Raw genomic sequence first — 20,427 nt, forward strand, 5'->3', positions numbered from 1 at the left:
ACATTAGTCTATATTTCAGCACAAAAATCAGTAAAAGGGTTTCTCAACACTAACTGAAGCACATTCGTCTCTCAGAAGTCGCTCTGTAAAACATGGAGAATGGTCCAAGAAGAATTAATGGATGCTGCAAAATCTTTTTATAATCTTTAGAAGAAATGTATGGAAATAACTGGGAGAGTGTGATTCTTAATCAAAAGCAACGGGCATAATTCTTCATGGCTCTTGAAAGATAACCAAACAATTAATAAAAACTTAGTGGGGTGGGAAAATCATTAAGGAGAAGATCCATCTCCCAAAAAAGACAGAGTTCAAAACTTCTGCAATGATGTGCTCCAAAGGCTTTACACCGGCACCCAGCTCTCTCCCTTATTAATGTTCCAGTGTTTAAAACTTAAGCAGTGCAGAAAATGTTTTCCAGGAGGTCCTCACAGTAGGGGCTTTCAGAAGGAATAAGCCTCAATATTGGCACACGGAGGTAACCTCAGAGGGTTACACTAACCAGGGTCAGAAGGACTTTGCATCATTTCTGATGATTACTGGGCTTTGAGGAAAGCTGAGATGCTGAAGCCAGGAGGGCAGTGGCACCTGAGGAGTGGGAGCCTAGGGCTCACTATCTCTCATGTGTAATCCACCCACTTTCCCTTCAAACTACCCACCTGTGAAATAAATCCCTGCTCTCTTGAGCAGCTGCAATTGGAAGGAATCATAAGTTACCTCCCCACAGGAGAAACAGAGAAGTGGAAAGAGGTAAAAAAAAAGAGGAAAACACTCAGAGAAAGAAGAGAGGCTCAAGAATACAAAAGAGAAGAAAAGGAGGAGAAACACATAGCAGGAAAAGCACATATTTGAAAAAAAAAAAATGTTTAGTAAACAGCAGGATGTTGAAATCAAGAAGCAATTAGAACAGTGCTAAAACACCTGGACAGTGCAGTTTTAGCATCAGGACAACACCCCATTAGAATTTGCGTCAGGAATGACTTCTTCATCAGGGTCCTTTTATTACTCAAAATACAGCAGTTTTCAAGCTAGATGAGCAGAACATGTTTGAGAGATTTATTAAAGGCCTCCAGAGATGTCCTATTCAGACACAAGCTCACTAATCCTAAACAAAAATTTCAAAGCCTACTAATCCTACAGGAAAACTTCAAAGTCTCACATGAAGGGCAACACTGAGCATTTGCCACACCAAGAGAAACATCCCACAATTCAAAATGCTGTTTTAACAGTCCACAGTCCATGTCTACATGGACAGTGGCATAACACTGTCATCCTCCACAGCATTCAGAGACATTTACTTTGGTTATTTACTATTTTGTGAGAAAATGTGTGAGCTTTGACAGCTGAAGTATTTGTCTCAGTTTGAGCTGTCACCAAGGTTTCCTCAGGTCCCTGTACTTTGCTGGTTTTCCAGCTGGCCAAGGGGATGGTGCTGCACATTGCATATCAGGGTAAGCAAGGCACAACTTTTAGGTATTTATCTTTGAAAGCTTCACTGTTGACAAAAACTGTGCTCATCCTGAGCTTGATGGCACAGGAAAGGAATGAACTAGCAGCACAAGAGAGGAGGGAGCTCTGCCCTACTACATCATCAAGTGCTCACAGACTTGAGTCACCTTTGAGATTTTGGACAAGAAGAAAATGAGTTTAAAAGAGATGTATCTGGAGGACACAGGGAGGTGGTTGAACTGAGGAGTAATAGTGTTCACACATTTGTGTTGCCAGTCACACAGCATCTAAGAACTATTCTCCTGCATATGCTTGCACACAGATGAGATGGGAAGCACCAGACTCTAAAGCTCCCATCTAACCCATTCCAACCTGGCTACAAGGGAAATTTTGATGCCTGCTGCTTCTTGAGCTGTTTCAGCCAACCTGTACAATGCCTTCAGTAACACCCCGAGTGCAAAGCCTATCCTCCTTATCCTCTTCCTGCTTTCAGAGACCATCTCCTGCCATCCTCACATGCTAATTATGGTAATAGAAAAGACTCAGCAGTTTGCTGATGCAATTTAACTACTGAAAATAAGATATAGGAGCCATGCTTCATGGTAAATTAGTGATCCAAAGCTGAAGAACTGGACGACAGTGAATTCTTCTGGTTGCCTAACTGGCTGTATAGCATGAGTTATTTTTTCCCTATGTATTATAGCTATCAAGCCACAGAAAAAGGATTAGCAGGGAGAAGGAGCCCAGATAATTTACAATATTACAATATTTAGTTTATTAGGGCTGATTCCAAAGGCTCACACTGCTCTGGCACCTGTTCTACCTGCTTGCATGCTCTTACAGCCTCCTTTGACAGAAGCAAATTGTTCCCCCAGCTTTTCTTGACCAAGCTGACAGACCTTTGGATTCCCTTTTTCATCTTGATAACATTATCTGCTTTCATCTATTTTTTATTTTTTATTCTGCATCTTCTTTTTACATATTGCTATCAAATAACTCTTCCCTTGACTAAAATAGAGGAACATGCAGAAACAAGCAGAAACATGTTGATACTAGAAATTCATGCCATTTTTAATAAAAAAAAGTTTTGTTTCTTTCATGGAGTAATTTTGCACATATCCACAGAAAAATGCAGAGCTAGCTTGTGTGGCACTTGTTTGTTATACTGTGTTTAAACTTACAAACACATACAAACCCTGATGAGGTAATCCTGATTGTCCTAGAAAGAGATTAATAGTCCCTGAGGTTTAGGAAGTAGTGACAGACCTTCATACAAAGTAAGACTGGGACTAGACCTTGGGCTTCTTCTTGAGTGAGCTTAATAAAGTAAATCTTCATCTTTTGAAGCCTTCATGTTTTGAGTTCAGGCAAAATCTAATCTGCTTATTTGAAAAGATGAAAAGAGAAAGAGGAATACTCCAAGATAGGATGAGTACTTCTGAGTCTGGGTAGCTGCAAACTTTTCTCAGTATTAATCACTCCTATTTCTACCATGCTTGACTAAAGGAAAAAAAAGAAAAAGCCACAAACTGGGAGAAATATTAAAACCATTTTTCAAAACAAAGGCTATATTACAGATAGACAACATCCTTGGATGAAGTCAATAAAGGTTTTTGAAACAAAAAAAAACCTTGCTGTTCATTTTACAAATTTATGACCTTAATTCAATAATCCTTCTCTGTAAAATAAGCAGTGCAGTTTTAACCAGCAAATGAATGGTTTTCAGAACTGTATGTGCAATGATTTCACCAAATTCACAGTAGTACCAGGGCACTCAGCTCACCCCAGCTCAAGCCCATTAAGAGCAGGGATGGCAGTTACAGCCTCTGGCAATGCTGTTGCCTTTGCTCAGTATGAAACTGTGTATGCATTGGTAGTTGGGCAAGGGACAAAATAAGATGTGTGTCCATACATCCTCTTCTTTGGGATACTTTCTACAGCACGCTGCTCACAGCACTGCTATGGACTTGTATATAGGAGAACTGAGCTATAATCTAGGACACAGTCTACAGTGTATACCAAAACTATTAGTTAATCATTGGCAATGATTGCATTTGACACAAACCACACATGAACACAACAGAACAGCTGTAAGTACAATACCTCCATACAGGGCCAAAAGCAGTGGGAAACCCAATGGCCTTCAGCATGTTTGCCCATAAAGCAAACTGCAGCCCAGCTGTGCCCAAGCCTGCAACAATGGGATAAGGAGCACAGCAGGCAACACAGGAGCCTCAGCCATGTAGAGGGCGAGGGAGAACAGAGCAGGACTGAGAGCTGTACAAGGAGATGTGCATGAGTTCAAAAAGGCAGGGCAGCAGCTCTGCCAGCGTCCTCTTGCAAAAGATGGTTAGACAATGGGCAAATTCAAAAGATTTTTTGTTTAGTGATTTAACGGCTTCTTTATAACACAATTTGCCCAGTCAATGGCTAATCTTCTACAGGCTCATGCAGGGAATCTACTAAACATTCACCCTCCAGAAGTATTTGCCAGACATTTTGGAAAAGCTGCAGCACCAAACTCCTCCAGCTTCCACGGAACCAGGTGAATGCAGGAGGTGCAGTTGGAAGGTTTCTCCCAGGAACACCAACCTGCACTTCACACATTCATGCAGCACAGCTGCATTCAGCAGCTCCACCACTGAACTTCACTCTGAGTATCTACTACTGTTGGATTTATTTACTCCAATCCAACACTTTGAATTATTTGCTTCTCATTTGCCGAAAGAGTGGTTCCCTCCCACTTTTCTATGATGTGAAAAACGAGGTTCACATAATTTTTATAGGATTTAAAAGTTTAATAAAAAAGTCAATTAGGAGATAAAAAATAAAGTATACAGATATGGCCAGGTGTCTCTGCATTCAGCCAAGAGAGCACACCTTACTGACAAAGGATTGTCCCTTAAAAACAGAACCCTACTACATATCCATAAATTCTCATACATATTCATACATTCTTCTTAGGATCTTTGGTGTTCTTCTGTTTAGTTTTCTCTTGCCCCCTTCCCAATAGATCAATCTTCTTGGTGCCATTGAGATTTACATTCCCTGATACCAGAAATGCAATAAATTCCTCCCCCCAGAGTCACTGCTGTCTTCATCTGGATAAGATATTTTATGAATGCAGGGGTTCTCCAGCTATTTTTTTTTTCTCAGTCTTTGGGTTATACAAAACAAAAGCAGTTTTTATTTTAATACTATGCCATAGCCCAACATATATCTATTATATTATTATTTCTAAGTTTCATCAATAACAGAAATAAAGAAAACTATATTAATACAACAAAATTTTCCATTCTTATACACAGACATTCATTTTAATATCTGTGAAAAGCCAACAATATAATATGTATCTATAACATATGACAAAACAATCTAAACTGTTGCTGATGACAATAGAGATAATATTTACAAATAATTACCAAAAAATATTTTAAGTGTTGAAAATCCCTCAGTAAAAGATGACATTTACAGATAGATTTACAACATAAGATGTGAGTCACAACAGACAAAATTTCTCAGAGAGCTTATATCTACAGATATTTAAATAACTGTGTAAATCATATAGATACTGCACATGCAGAAGCTCTTTTAACATAAATGATGTGAAGATTTCTATTTCATGCATGAGAAACTGGATAGACCTGAGTGATGCTGTATTCCTCTTCAACCCTGCACCGGTGCTAAGGCTGATGTTGGGTGACTTATTATCCCATATACTTGTTAAAACTCTTTCAGAAGATAGTACCATTTTTTGCTGGCCACACTTTATTTTTTCTTTGGGATTCAAAAATTAAATGTGTCTTTCTGAAAACTACCTTTAATGGAAAAAAAGACATTTAGGGCTCAAAAGGTTTCAGTCAAGAGTAAATCTGGATTCTCCTTTTTTCCCTCTTTACCACCAGGGAAAAGATATATCAAAACATACTTTGCATTTTATACTAAATACAATGTTAGCTGTAATAAAAAAGAAATTATCTCCAAGGTCTCATCATATTTTTTAAAGTTTCTGAGTTTCTGTATCTTTTGGCACATTTTTCTGATCTGTATTAATACTTCAAAAGGATAAAACTCTGTCCTACTTCTGCCTGCCACCCTTGCACAGAAAGACATGTCCTATTTGGCTTTAAAGGAGCCTGTGGAGGCTGCTCGAGAGGAAGCTCTTAAGAAAAAGACATTTCTACTCAGGGCCCAAGGCACACACCACCCGTTGTTTTATAAGCCTCTCCCTTGCTTCCAACATCTATTGTTTCAACAGCTCGGAAAAATCAGGTGAGTGGGGTCCCCTCACCCTCCTGGGACACAAGAGATTCTGCACGCCGGCTGCCGCAGAGGCGGCGGTGGCGATCTGCTGCCGCTCCTTTAAGTAGGTTACTGGCACCAAGGGAGAGAGAATTACCCGACGTGTTCATCTGCTCTCTGCCCTCCTGCATCACCGAAGTGTGCCAGTCCAGAATAAGTGGGAAGAGACTCCCTGGAGAGAGCAGCGTTGGCAGCAAAGCCAGCTCCAAGCTTTCCAGGCTGAATTAAGCTCGACAAGGTTTGTTAAATTCCCATGCAATTAGTTCATGGCTTCAAACTTTCCTCCTGGACTCAGAGGATGCAATAGGATGCAGGGTAATGTTTTTCTAATAGCTGCTGAAGTTTAAAAACTGAGGCTCAGGGAAAATAAGACGTGGCAGATTGAGATGTTTGAATTGAGAATCCTAGATAGGTTCCAGCTGCAGAGCAAGGAGATTTTGGGAGCTGGATTTACAAATCCACGTGTCTATTTTATGAGGGTGCCTAATCAGACTGCTGCAAAAATAAAGCTGTCTGACTTATGTACAGTGTTTCTTTTCACTGCCATGTGTTGGCTGGTTTAGCAGTCAAGAATGTAAACTGATAAATCCCTTCTGTAATGTGATCATTACAGTGAACATCAACAGGAACAAGGAACAAAAGTGATTTTCCTCATATTTGTGAGCAGTTTCATTCTGTATATATCTTCTTTCCTTTCACAGTCCAAAAAACATCTCCAAGATGGAAACAGAAGGCAGGTGAAAACTTATCTCTGGTTTTGAGACTGTATTTGTTTTCAGGAATTTAAAATCTGTACTCCTGTTCCTCTAAATTCTCTTTAATTCTGCAAAACCATCTTACTGATGGTTTAGATTCTCTGCTTCAAAGCTACACAAGCCTGCAGAGACTCCAGGCATGTGCACTCAGCTGCATGCTCCAGAGCTATGTGTCCCAGAAATGCATATGCATGAAACAAGGAATCAAAAAGTAGGAAAAACACTTAGCTCCATTTTCTGGAATGTCTACAATGAAAATAGAAGTAGGACAGAGATCATTTTGGCAGTGTCTCCACATTTATGCGGACCATGAAATATGAATCAGTTGAACACTCTCTTACTAGTACAAGAAACATGCAGTTAACAAATATTTTGTTCTCTGGGAACCAGGCTTATCTTTGTCAACATTTAAGTCATATTCTGCTGTCTTTTCCAGCGTAGAAATAAACATCTCTCTGAGTTGCTCTCTCCCCACTGCAGGTACCTTCACACCACCCTTCACAGCAGAGAATGGATTAAAACACAGAATGTTATTTACTCAAAATCAGACTCAAAATCAGGGAAACAGCAGCAAAATAGAAAATTTACATTACTTTGCCCTTAAGAAATGTAATTTCATTTGATGTAACCTCAGCCTGATGAAGGAAGGGCACCTTGCCCTGAATCAGAATAAAACATTCAGAATAAAACATTTCAAAGCACACACAGGATTTAAAACACAAAGATTTGAGCAGTTACTGCTGACATCTCTTCACTCTGTACAAGATCTTATGGTAAACACCACACAGACAACTCAGGAAGGTGATGCTCATTTCCATGCACACATCCCAGCCTATCTATGCAGGGTTCCAGCTTTTGCTCCCACTCTGGCACCAGGCAAAGGACACACTCAAACACTCCCATTTGTGGATGAACAAATGTTCTCATTGGAGCCCTACAACCATTACTGATTTCAAAACACCCTGTGGTCTCTGTGCTGTCTGACCCTGCAAAGCAGTACTCACAACATAAATAAGGATGCCTTAGCTATGCCCTCCCACTCTCCTAAATCTCACATGATTGGGAGCTAACTCGTAATGCTTACAAAATACAACAAAACTGAATCACAACAAGCAGGCCAGAGACAAGCAATTAACTTAGGCAAAACTCTACATCTCTAACAGCTATCACACAAAAAAGGGACAGCAAGCTGATGAGGATGCCCAAGGGCACCAATGCAGTTTGGCAGCATCATGTCCCTGACCTGCACACTGGCAGATACAGAGTAGCAGGTGCTGTGAAGATGCAGATGGGGCACTTGCACCAGGTCACAGGAAAAGCACAGATGAAGTCAGATCTCCTGCAGCATCCTTCCCACCTCATCCTGTCTGACCAGTTTAATTTACAAGGAAATGAGGCTCTTTAAACAGATTTCTCTAGATTCATGGCTAACAGGACAGAAACATTAAGTAAATGGGTATGATTTGTGTGGGCATCTGCAAGGAAGCCTCTCTTCAGAGGATCAAAGGTGCACCCAATTCCTTCTGTCTATTCGGGAATTCAGTAGGTTTTGAAACTTTTTTGCAGGTGGAAAACACTACCAGATGTGCATGTCCCTTGCATTTATTTATATTTGTTTCACTATTTTAAATTGTTGTTTCCACACAGAATTCAGGCGTATTAACTGAAAACACAGGGCCTGATCCTGAACTATACCGACATTTTAGGGCACTGGTCTCCAAACGGGAACCTGTCCCTCTGGAAGGCCATATGCTTCCAAAGGGGAGCAGCAAAGCTGCACCTGAGCTTCAGGGCCCTGAAGACCATGAGCTTGGCTTCAGCTCTGGCACACTCCAGCAGCTTCCAACAACCAGCAGCCTGGTTTTGATCCAGACAAAGTTTAAGAACTTTTACCAGGTCATTCCCCACATCAACAGTTTCCAGGCAACAACTCATAAAGAGACAGTTTTTCTAAATACAAACAATGGAAAAGAGCCATAAGGAAATTCATTCCAAGTCTAAGCATTTCCACAGCTTCCAAAACATCTTACAAATTCCATGGGGTAAAGAAAAGTTTCAGGTTTGAACCAGACTTTTAGTCTAATAACTGATGGGCTTTGTAGGCTTTACAAACCAGTAGTATGCACAACATGAGAATGAATTTGCTCAAACAAATACAGCCCCCGTTTACCCTGCACAGCATTCACCTGGACATAACTGGGCTGTGGGTGACACTCAGAGTGACACAGTGGTCCCCCCTTGCATTGCTGAGCAGCCTCAGCAAGCAGCACCTGAGGAAAGTGTGCACAGCATGCTCCTCTCCTGTGCCACATGAACTTCTGAACTGCAAGTACTTCACCTCCATCAATAATAAGGACAGAGGAAAGAGAAAAGATAGCATCATCTACAAAAGATGAAAATGCAAGGGTAGTCATGTAAAATACTATAGTTGATGGCATTGTCCAGAAAATGCCTGATTAGAAAATTCTCCTCTTTTTACTTCATCATACTTTCCTGGAGGGCTGCAGTGAGCCAGGGCAACCCAGTGCTCAATCCAAGAGGTGATTAGAAACAAGGGGGCTCAGCTGTAATATCCTTAACTCCTGCTAAGTAGAAGGATGCCAAATTGCTAGTGTAAATAGCCCCTTTTGATGCCTTAAAGCCCTGGAAATTAAAGGTATATTCCTGTAAGATTGGTCTCTGGTTGACTTTCAGTCCCAGTACGAAAACTGCTCTGCATGCAGGTCCAGCTGCTGCCTACACAAACAGGACAGGACCTTGTGGGATCAAGTTTACTTTGCAGAACTGGACATGCTTGCCTTTACCCATTGTTAAGTACATTCAAATGACCACCCAGGCAGAATTTTCCTCATGCCCTAATGTAGCTGTCTCTGCAGTTGTCTGCAGACTGGCTAATTCTGTATGCACAAGACTGCAAATGAGACCTTCTGTCAGCTCCCATGTTAAAATATTGGTTAAAATAAATGCCATGTTACAGGGATTCAGCTCCACACAAGCACATGCCTTCAGTTCCTGGGGTGCCAGTATCACAGTTTGGGATCACATTTGACACTCCCAGCGAAGCATGTAAACGTGTGTGCCAATTCAATTACACTGGCTTATTAGGATTAGCAGGCAACAATCCTCTCTGCACTGACAAAGTTTTCTTACTGCTTCCCAGCTTTAATTTTCATGCACTGCTCCCAGTTCAAATGGCAACATGGTCAAAATGGTCAACAAGTGCTTTGAACTGTGTGGATTAGGAATGCAAAGGGGTGCTAACGCTCCTTGCTGCACCACAAGGCTTACCTGCATGGTATAAAACAGTTTCCCTAAGGGAAATTGTCCTTTCCCACAGATGTTTGCTGGCTCCCAGCACTTTGCAGGTGGAGAGCTAACAGCAGCATCTTTTACATGGCTGTGTGTACCCCACAGGGAGTAACCTTCAGTTCATTCAGTTTGACCTGCTTAATCAGGGGACTTGCCTAAGGTTTCAGCTGATTATCAAAAAATCTATGGTACAGGATCACTCACTAGAATAGAGCAACAGCAGCCTGGGAAAACATACCTGGAAGCTTGGCCCTGAGCTGCAGGCAGCAAAGTTAGAACAGTTGTCAAAACATTTGAGCTGTGCTTCTGAAACCATGCTCTAACAAGGTAAATCTTGTGAACGTGGCTTGTTTCATCCATATTTTCCTGCATATAAATTTGACAGGCAGAAACATTTATTTTGTCAGAGCGCTAAAAGCCCCTGATATTCAGCACTGATCTCTGGCAGGCTGTAATTCTGCTCCCTGCTCCCAGTGACGCTCTCTGACTTAGTTCCACTAAGGAGCCCCCAGTAAAATAATGCTGTGGTCTCATGGTTTTCCTAGAAACCTGCCTCCAGCAGCACAATATGTATCCTCACAGCCTTGATCTCCATTAGCTGTTCTCAGTCACAATATAAAATGTCCTGTGCCTAGTGGCTTTTACAGGCTGTAGCTGTGGCCATCTACAGAAATGTTGGGCACTTCCCAACCAGCCACCCACAGAACAAGTTTGGGAGAGAAGTGTTTTTGTGGAGCAAGAGAAAAGCAAACACTGCTGTGTGTGAAGAGCTGTGGTTGTTGAATATGTCAAGAAAGTAATGTTTGGATTGAGGAAAGCCAAACAGATGTAGCACAGCTATGCCAGGAAAAGATGGCTCTGTTACTCTCTTCACGTCTTCCTTAAAACATCCTGGTACCAAAGCCAGGCCAGCTCCCTTCCTGCCTGCTCACTCTTGGCCTGCCTGCAAGTGCCAGATCAGCCCCCCAGGCAACTCTGCTGCCCCACTCCTGCCTGCTAGCATGCAGTCCTCCCTTGCCTCCTCCAGACTCACATCCTGCCCATGAACCTCTATCAATTGTACTGTGCTTTGTTCAAAGTCTTTATTGCCTCTCTGCACTGAGCAGTGCTGGCAGAAGTAAGGTAGAGATGAACTGGCCACTGTCTATATGCTTTTCAGTCCCAACAGACATCACCTGACAGTGACAGCCACAAACACAAACTGGAGACATCTGGACACAGCTGCCTTCAGTTTTGACTTGCCTCTTTTGAAAACATGGATGCAGTTTGCACTTTTAATAATTTTTCATTTGCAAACCATCTTATAAAAATAGTTATTCCCTTCCCTCTGCCATCTCAAAAAAATCAAAGGAAAAAAAAAAATACCTTGCTTGGAATCCTAAATATATTTTGGTTAAAAATGCTGCTGTGCTACCATACAGCTGTTACCTGGATTTCCTAGTTGATACCCAAGGCCATTGGGTCCCTTCCTGCAGAGATGGCATGAGGTACCCAGAGCACTCTGCGCCTGCTGGAAAATGCCTCTCAGTGAAATGCAGAAGGCTCTTACCTTATATATAGCCAGGACACAGAGACCCTGAGCAGGTACTCAAACTTTATGCATCTCTGTGCCGTGACATTCTCTGGGTAATGTTTTTGATTAAAGAGACACAACACTTATCACTCAAGTCTGTCACCCACTGCAAGGAAGTCACAGTCACACGCCTTCACGTCTAAAACTACAACAAATTATAAGCCACAAATTCATTTAATTTGGAAAGATTCTGGGAATAATTACAATTAATAACAATTTTGAATAATGAAACATTTTAGCTAAAAAAAAAAATCCATGTTTGAAAAGTTTGTAAATCTTCAGTCTTTTTAACAAAGCTTAAATAAATATGAAAATAAACTATTTGACCAGGCGTTTGTAACTGGAGAAATCAATAATTTTTATTTTCCTCTTGCATTTCACTAAAATCAGAATGACTTCATAACTTGCTTTGGTTTACCTGACCCTGCTTTTTACTTCAATTTTTTCTTCAGAAAATTTTACAACCCTTACTGAATCTCATTTATATATTTGGTGACATTAACAGCTGTAAAGCTAGGAATTGTTTAAAACTTCTGCAGTGTATTGTTTGAAACTCTTCACATCTACAGCTTTAAATATTTTCAGTTGCAAAAAATCCAACTGTTTCCTAGCACCCATTCCAAACATCAGCTATCCAGTAATGCACACAGGAAGAGGTAGTGATGATAAAAGCTGTTATTTAATGTTATATGTTATAAGGAATATTACCAAGACTGAAAGTTAAAAGTTAGAAAGTATTTTCTGATTTACTCTTTTGAATTATTGTGGGAAAAAAAGAAATTTCAAAGCACTGGCCAGCAGAGCTGATCTCTGATGCCCTCTTTTCTTTGTGGTGGGATTTCATGGCTCTGCCTGGACATGCTGCATGCACGGAAGCACACAGTACTTGTACCCATGGGCAGGAAATCCGCACACATGTATGCTAATGTCACAACACTTGATAGTGTACTTTCCTCCATCCATTTTGTTTTATTCCAAACCTCCAAGATGTGTCTGACTGCAGCATTTCAGGCAGGAGCTGTATGCCTGTGGGAAGCAATCGGGGACTCACATAGCTTATTTTTATTTTATCATTGCTATCAACTCTTAAGACCAGCTTTTTGAGATCACTGCCTCACTGCCAGGAGTCACTTGAAGGCAAAGGAAGAAATTTAGAGCTAGCAGTTTCTTAGGAGCGAAAGAAATTTTGGCTGAAAGGTGGAGAAGTGGGGAATGGAAGCAGTCATGAGTTGGTATGTCCTGGTCACCTCTAACAACACACTGAGATGAACCAGAGGTTGGTAGGACACAGGGAAGCCGGGGACAAACAGCTCCCTCACCTCTGCGCCACTCACAGGTACGTCAGCCAGGTGGCTGGGATGTTTGGCTGCTGTGACAGCGAGCAGCCTCCCACACACCTCTCTGCACTTCAGAGAAACCAAAATGCTTCATGCATACAGGCATGTTCTGACATGCACTCATTGGTCGCTACAATTTCTGATTTGAGTGCTTACACCAAACAGTTTTGTTGCCGAGTATTGTTCTGTACACTCTCTACAAAAGCAATTCCCTTGAAAAACCTGCTTGTCATATCCTCAGTTTTCAGTGCAGGCAGACAACTGTGGACTTGACCTGCCATGCTGTATTGGACAACAATCAGACAAGACTAGGGAGAGAAAGACAAGTGTCAGTGCCAAATGCTCCCTCTTGGGCACAGCCAGGAGAAACCAAGTCAGCCATTTCTTCCATTCTCTCTAGCACCTGCTCAGGTCTCCAACCAGGGGGAAAAATAATTGTTCTAGAAGGAAAATAGGTGAGCACTAATCGCCATTCAGAAAATACCCAGAGCACAGTCTGAATCTTTAGAACGTATGCATTCATTCATGACAGTGGCAAGCTGTCAAGTTTTTTTGAGGAGCAGAAAGAAACAAGAGAAGGGGAGCTTTCAAAGCTTTTTCTTTTGCAACAGTATGTACTGGGCAAACTGAATAATGAGGCAGCTTCCCTGCTCAAATCTATCATCTCCATTCCATGGCTGTACTAAGACTGAAAAAGGCCCTTTCCTTGAAACACTACTGAATCACTTTTTCACCTTTTGAGCAGAGAAGCAGGTTGTTCTAGCACAGGGAACTGAAAGGGCACAGTCATGACCCAGGAACATTAGGCACTCAGGGCAATCTGATGTTCAATCTGACTGTGAAGTCTAGCAGAGTTGGCTTCCTGGTTAGTAAACCACTTGAAAATACAGCTGTTCAGGCACAAAATCTGATAATTTTGGACAATAAGCCATTTCAATATAAAGCCTAGAAATTACTCACAATAAAAATCACACAATTGACATTTTAAGCAAAGTGAATTTCTGATGTCAGTTCAAGCAAAATTAAACAACTGTGCCAGATTCCTCTTGTTAGGTTAGGTTTGGGTGGTCTTTGATCAAAACATGGTTACTCACATTTAAGAGAGTCAGATTACCAACTGAAAATGGTGTAGCTTGCTGCTGCTGTCAAGGTCATAGCCTGTAGCTCTAATCCAAACAAAATTCAGGTATAGAGAAATATTCAAGTTATATTTCACTAGGGGAGGTAGGGGTGAGTGCATATTTAGAGAACAAACAAAAGAACTCAGGGGTAGAGAAAGCAGTCAAAACTAGAAATTCCCCCTGCTTCAACAATCTGCTAATCCACACGTTTCCATGGCAAATATGGAAATGGCTGATTCTAGTCACAAATTTGATCAAGATTGAATGCAGGCTGTAAAAACATAAGAAATTTCTATTTCTGCATCTGGTTGAAATCAGAGATGCAGTAGTAGTGTGCATTATCTACTGTGCTGGCCCTCTGCTTTTTAGTGTTGTGGTTTTGATGGGGTTTTTTTCCCCTCATTTATTGATTTATTGCTTATGTTTGCAGGAGAATATACAAGCAGCATGATAGTCTCAAGTCCATCTCAACCATCTATATAAGCACTAACTACTAATATACTAGAGAGGACCAAACAGTCAGCTTTGTTGGCATTTGGTTCATAATGAGCTTTGAATGTTACTTCCTGATCCCAATACCTCAAGTCCCTGCATCTTTAGAGTTTTAAAAGTGACAGTAATACCCAGTAGTACCCAGAACCAGAGGGTACATAAGGATGGATGGGACCTCAAGTTCCCTCTTCAAGGTTAGCTATGGCCTGGGACTTCATTCACTTGAGCTTTGAGTACCTCCAAGCTTGGACACTCCACAGACCCTCTGTGGCGTCTCTTTCAGTGTTCAGTCACCCTCACAGTAATATTTTTTTTTTCCTTATGCTCAAGTGGAATTTCTTTTATTTCAGTTTGTGCCCATTCCCCCTTGACCAGTCCCTGGGCACCAAGGAGAAGAGCCTGCCTCCATCTCCTCTACCCCCACTCACCCCACTCAGATATTCATACACCTTGACTGAGACTTCCCTGAGCCTCCTCTGCTGCAGGCTGGACAATCCTAGCTCTCTTAACTTCTCCCTGTATTTCAAATGCTCCAATTGCTTCATATTCACCATAGTCCCTCAGTAGACTCAGCTTAGTAGGTCCTCGTCTCTTCCATCCTGGGGAGCCCAGCACCAGACACAGCACTGTGTTGCACAGAGTGCAGCCATCAGTGCAGCACAGAGAAGGAGCATCATGTCCCTCAGCCTGCTGGAGAAGCTCTGCCAGGCACAACCCAGCAGACCACCAGCCACCTTTGCTGCTGGCTTACTGTCAGCTTGTCTCCAGGACCTCAGCTAGGCTCCACCAACATCCCAGGAATGCTGTCTGACATATAAGTGAAGTGAACATGGTGAAAAGAAGTATTATCTTTTAGTAGGTTAACTCAGAATGCTGGAAAAGGCAGACAAGAATCCCAACAAGAAAAAGTTCCTAATGAAATGTACAAATAATAGATAGAACTGCCCCGAGCCACTCCCAAAGCGAACAGCACAAATCTCATGGACTGTCTGGGACACTTCAGTGAACAGGGAAAGCTTCTGCAGCTTTGTGATAGGACTGGAAGTCTAAGAGGCAGAAATCTTTATCCTGCAGAACAGGACATGTGGCTCCCAGCCTACCAACACAAAATGCCTAATTATATTGGATTAAGTTTTCACGTTTGAGCCAAGTGAATGATGTCCTCTTGTACAAATGCACAATGCTGTCCTCTCCCAGAGACAAGGGCTCATGCTTGATGGGCCACTGCTCTCCACTTGACAATTTCTGTGTCACTCCAGCCTTTATTGATTCAGGCCCCCCATTTTCATTAGAACAAGCAATTTGAGCTTGTATTCTTGAACAGTGCTAATACATCCTCTCCAGCCTTGCTACTCACAGATGGAATAACCAAACCAGCCCCCAATGCCACTGCCAACACCCCAGACCCAGCCAAGGAGGACATGAGGGTGAGCGGCACAGGCAGAGCTGTGTCATGTGCTGAAGCTGGAGGGGTTAAGCATGGGCCACTTGCACCCACTCTTCTCTGACCCACCATGGCCTTCCTGGTATTAACTGATCTCTGGAACCTCCTCACTTTAGACATGACCTGTTTATTTTACCTATTCTTGAAACACTGCTTTTTTTGGTTTTTTACTTTATTACACCAGAGAATCAGAGCTTCAGACACTGGTGCGAGCCGCTCTACTTGGAGGAGCACATACTTACCACCATGAGAGAGCATTTGTAGAGGTGTGGATTACAACTGTTAAAACTGTTGTTACAACTATTTCTCCAGGCCCTTGTTTTACTAGCTGTATTTAACTACTACATAAAGTCCTGAAATATTAAGATAAACACATAGATAAATACAATAATTAATATATAATAATGTGAAAACCTAGTAATAAAATAAAATAAACCAAAAAATATAGTAAAAATAAAAATAAAATAAATACTCAATCTAAGATAAACTTAGCAATAACCAATGGAGCAGTGGCACCCAGGCACCACTAGCCAGCTGCCCTCTGGCAGAGAAGCCCCACATCAAGCTGCACCAACACTGGGACAAATGATCCTTTCTCTCTGCTCAACACTTGAGCAAGCACAGCCAGAGTTCTGGGGCCAATTTGGGACTCCCCAGACCAAGACAGACTAGAATATGGTAGAGCATGGTCTGGTAGAGGCCACCAGGATGGTTGAGGGCTGGAGGAGATGCCAAGGGAATGTGTGGACAGCACGAAGGAGTCAGTCCATCATGTAGTGGTGGCTATCTATTTAACTCACAGACAAAGAACAATTTCAGATTGTATTCAAGCCCAGCACACATTAGCGTTTCACTGCTCACAAGGTGAAGTGCTAACTGTCAGTGTAAAACACACCAGCAAACCACACAGATAACACATCAGAGCCAAGAGGACATAACTCTGGGAACACAGGTTTTGATAAATACAGCTGAACAACCACTGCCAGCAAGCATCAGCAAGATCGAATTCCATTGTGAAAGTTAAAATGTGTGACCATACCCTGGATTTTTACTGCAGGTGACCGCCAACAAAAAGCAAAGGCTTGCATCCACTGGAGTGTGGACCCAACCACAAGACAACAGTCACAGAGAATGGATATGTTCAGCCACAAATTACCTACATTTAGTGGAAATTAGACCCCAGGTTTCTGGCAGGTGGACAGGACACCCCTTGGTGTCACAGCAGCCACCATGCTCAGCACATCCTGTTCAGTTCTTGTGTACTGCAGTGCCTAAACATAAGTCTCTCAGCTTCAGGTGTAGCTCAGTGCTTAGGCAGTTACACAGATATTCTTACATTTTAAGTAATATCATACATGTCCCAAACAACCACACGATCATAGGGGCATTACAATAACACAGAAAGGTGAACTGTAAACCTTGTACACACACTCTAACATAAAACGTTACCCTACAGGTATCAGGAACACAGACTTTTACTCCTGCTCACGAACTTGCCACAAACAAATCTCCTCCCATCCCTTGCCCACTTCTCTTTTGCATGATTAATTGGTGTTTGATATTTCCTAAGACAGTTTTCAACTTAAATTGCAAGAAAATCTATACCAACTTGCAGTTCAAAAGCATATATATGAACTGAGCTACTGATCCAGTGGAAATAGAGACATCCCTAGAAACACCAAGAGACTGTAAAATGCAGAGGTTCAGGCAGGGAATATTTCCAAATAGCACAAATATTGCCAAAGTTATAGAGCTTTTCCTTTTGTCTTCTAAACAATATTCATTCTGACAACCTCTGACAGTGTTTTCAACTTTCTGCTCAGCAACACCCTGGAATTTTTGAATTAACCCTGAAGAAAATTGAGTGACGCTCAAGCAAATACTACACAAACCAGACCCCCTGAAAAATCAGCATTTAGAGGCAACATTTATGGATTTAAGGATTAAAACCCCTGGAACTGCTGCCTACTTTCTCATTTTTCATGAGCTTCTGCTTCTCTCCTTCTTTAAAAAAAATCCTAATTCTTTCCCCTCTTGCTAATCTTTATAAAACACATCATTAGTACTGCATGTTTGGTGTTGAACTACTGAATATGCAACACTGATTCTAACAATACTCCCTGAGACAGAAACCCAAAGGTATTGAGAAGAATTTGCTGTATATTTATATTTTATTCCCTCTTCAAAGGGTTTATGCAGCATGGGATTTGGAAATAAACACGTCTCTTCTGCAAGTGCTCTGCATATGAAGCCACTGAGCTTCTCTTCATACATGCCTGCATGAAGGATTACAGTATTTCAGATTCTTTTCAACCTCCAAGCCCCTCTACAGCAATTTCCTCATGCCCACATGTTTTCTCCACCACCTAGCAATCCCACTCTCCTCTGCAAATTACCCCTCACAAAAACATTGCCAGGTTACTTGCAAGTGGCACATGTTAATTTTCTCCTCCCTTCCCAGGCAAATGTCTCCCACAGCAAATAAACCAAAGGGATGGGAAAAGCATAACAGGAGGTCTTACCTTTTGATGGTCTTCTTTGTTTCGTTTGTAGAGAAGAGAACGTACCCATGACAGCACCCATTGCAAAAGCTACTCGTGAGTTTTTCGGGAGGATTTATTTTGGCTGATTTTTTTTTCTATTCCTCTTACCCCACCCCTCCACTGACGGCGAACAAAATCTATGTGAAATGCCCCCAAGAACAAAACAAAACAGAGGAAGTCCAGACAAGAAAGAAAAGAAGGAAGGAGGAGGAGGGAAAAAAGCAAAGCACTGCAGCTCGGCATTCAGCAAGCGTTAAGCTTTGAGGGTTTTTTTTAAGTCAACACACATGCACTGACTCACAGCCGGCTGCACTGTTATTATTCAAAACAGCTCCCCATCAAAATTTAAATGCTAGGTATATTCCCTCAGACCAGAGCTGGCAGCAGATGCATCAAAATATTTACTGGAGCACAGCCACATAAACACACAGGCTAATTCTTCCTCCCGTTCCCTTATGGCTCCAACCAGCAGCCTGTAGGTCTAGCGAGGGAGCATCAGAGCAGCTCTTCCAGTGAATACTAAACTGGAGCCCTGTAGACATGCTGAGGGTCTCGGGGGGAAGTCAGGGCTTTGGGCTGGATACCAACTCGGAATGAATGGAAATCTTCTGAGTAGGAAGTAATAGTGAGCAAGGCATCAAAGCCACAGCTGCGCAGGCTGTGTGCTCCTGCTAATTAAGAGTCTGACAGAAAGGTAGAAAGCAGCAATTTCCAACAGTCTTCTCAAGCAGAAAAGTCAGAGGAAAATTACTAAGTTCAAGGGGAGGAAACAGAAAATTTCACCGCAATCCTTTTCCTTCATATCTTTTCTCACACACCAGAAACACATGTAAGACAATTATTTTTATGGCAAGTATGTATGTGCACATCCTTTTCAAGCATATTGAACCAAAAAACTGTTGAAACAAAACTCAACAAACAGTGAATGGCTAGGAGGAGGTAGAGAAATTCCCAGCATTTTTTCAGTTCTGTCATATTTCAAAAAATTAGCTAGACATCAGGTTATGTTTCTTCAGAAGGTGAAATAACAAATGCTCAGGTACAGGAGGAGTTAAATACACTGAGGCAGGCCTCAGAACCCAAATTAACTTGCTACCTGCACATGGTGACTGAGGGCAGCATGTGTAAAAATACTGTCTTTTTCAGAAGAAATTCACCACAGAAAAAATCACCTTGTCTCAACAAGTTTCCTCAACTTTCCTCTAACTTTGCAGTAGATTCCCTCAGATGCAAATCCAAGCTCCCTAAATGCTGGTGTCCCTGGAGGTACAACCCTGCCTTACCTGCTACTCACCCGCTGCCAGCATCTTCACATGCATCTTCCCATGCATAAGTATATTTGCATCCTTAGTGTACACCTGCAAAGATCTTCCCCTCAATTTCTAGTTGAAGAAGGCATTGCACAAAATAATTTGTCTTTTTCTTGTTTTATAACTCAAAACACATCAATTGAACTTTTTGTGAGAAATAGCTGGGGGAAGGTACTGTTTAAATACCCAAGTCCTGAAACGAAACACATCAGTTTGCAGGTTATTGCCCAAGACTGGGGGCACACAGAGGCCTTTGTCACATCAGAAGGAGCCTATCCTGGTTTGTGCAACATCCCCTGCTTTCCATTCAGCCCCCACTCCTTTCCCTAGGCTGGCATAGCTGAGGTCCCATTGCCCCTGCTTCCCCAGCCATCCAGTTCCAGATGGGGGTCCCTCAGACTACGTTGATCTGCACCAGGTACTGAAGAGCTGTGTGATATTCTTAAGCTTTTTAAAATTAAAATATTTATCTTTATTATTTTATTAATATTTTATTTGCATTTACAGAGCAAAATATTACATAGGCTACAGTGCACATGTGGAAAATCACTATTCTTGGGACTAGTGCATTCAACAAAGGCTGGAGAGTGAACACAGGCTACAGCCAATATCTCCAAGATATCAAAACTAGAATCTTCAATCTAGGCAAAATGTCACTAGCAGAAGTCAAATGTTGCCAAGGTGTAAGGCCCCAGACTACTTGGTTGATGAGGATTTTAAAAGGGTTTTTGGTTGTTCATATACATTGAGTTAGATGCACGGGAGAAGTGCTGATGATATTCTCAAGAGATCAAA

General features: G+C 41.8%; 1 protein-coding gene across 3 annotated transcripts in view; it reads right to left on the reverse strand.

Moving 5' to 3' along the window:
* Positions 1-20,427, reverse strand: part of KCNIP1 (potassium voltage-gated channel interacting protein 1) — a 226,951-nt gene that overhangs the window by 149,210 nt on the left and 57,314 nt on the right. Inside the window, exon 1 of one of the 3 annotated variants that reach the window (XM_023936173.2) lies at positions 18,302-18,751. The exons of the other annotated variants lie outside the window; for them this stretch is intronic. Coding sequence (XP_023791941.1) covers positions 18,302-18,362 — 61 coding nt within the window. The 5' untranslated portion in view covers positions 18,363-18,751. Of the gene's footprint in view, positions 1-18,301; positions 18,752-20,427 lie in introns of those variants that run through there. 3 annotated transcript variants of the gene reach the window in all.

The sequence above is a fragment of the Cyanistes caeruleus genome, chromosome 15 (genome assembly GCF_971803275.1).
Source record: "Cyanistes caeruleus chromosome 15, bCyaCae1.hap1.1, whole genome shotgun sequence".
NCBI lineage: Eukaryota > Metazoa > Chordata > Aves > Passeriformes > Paridae > Cyanistes > Cyanistes caeruleus.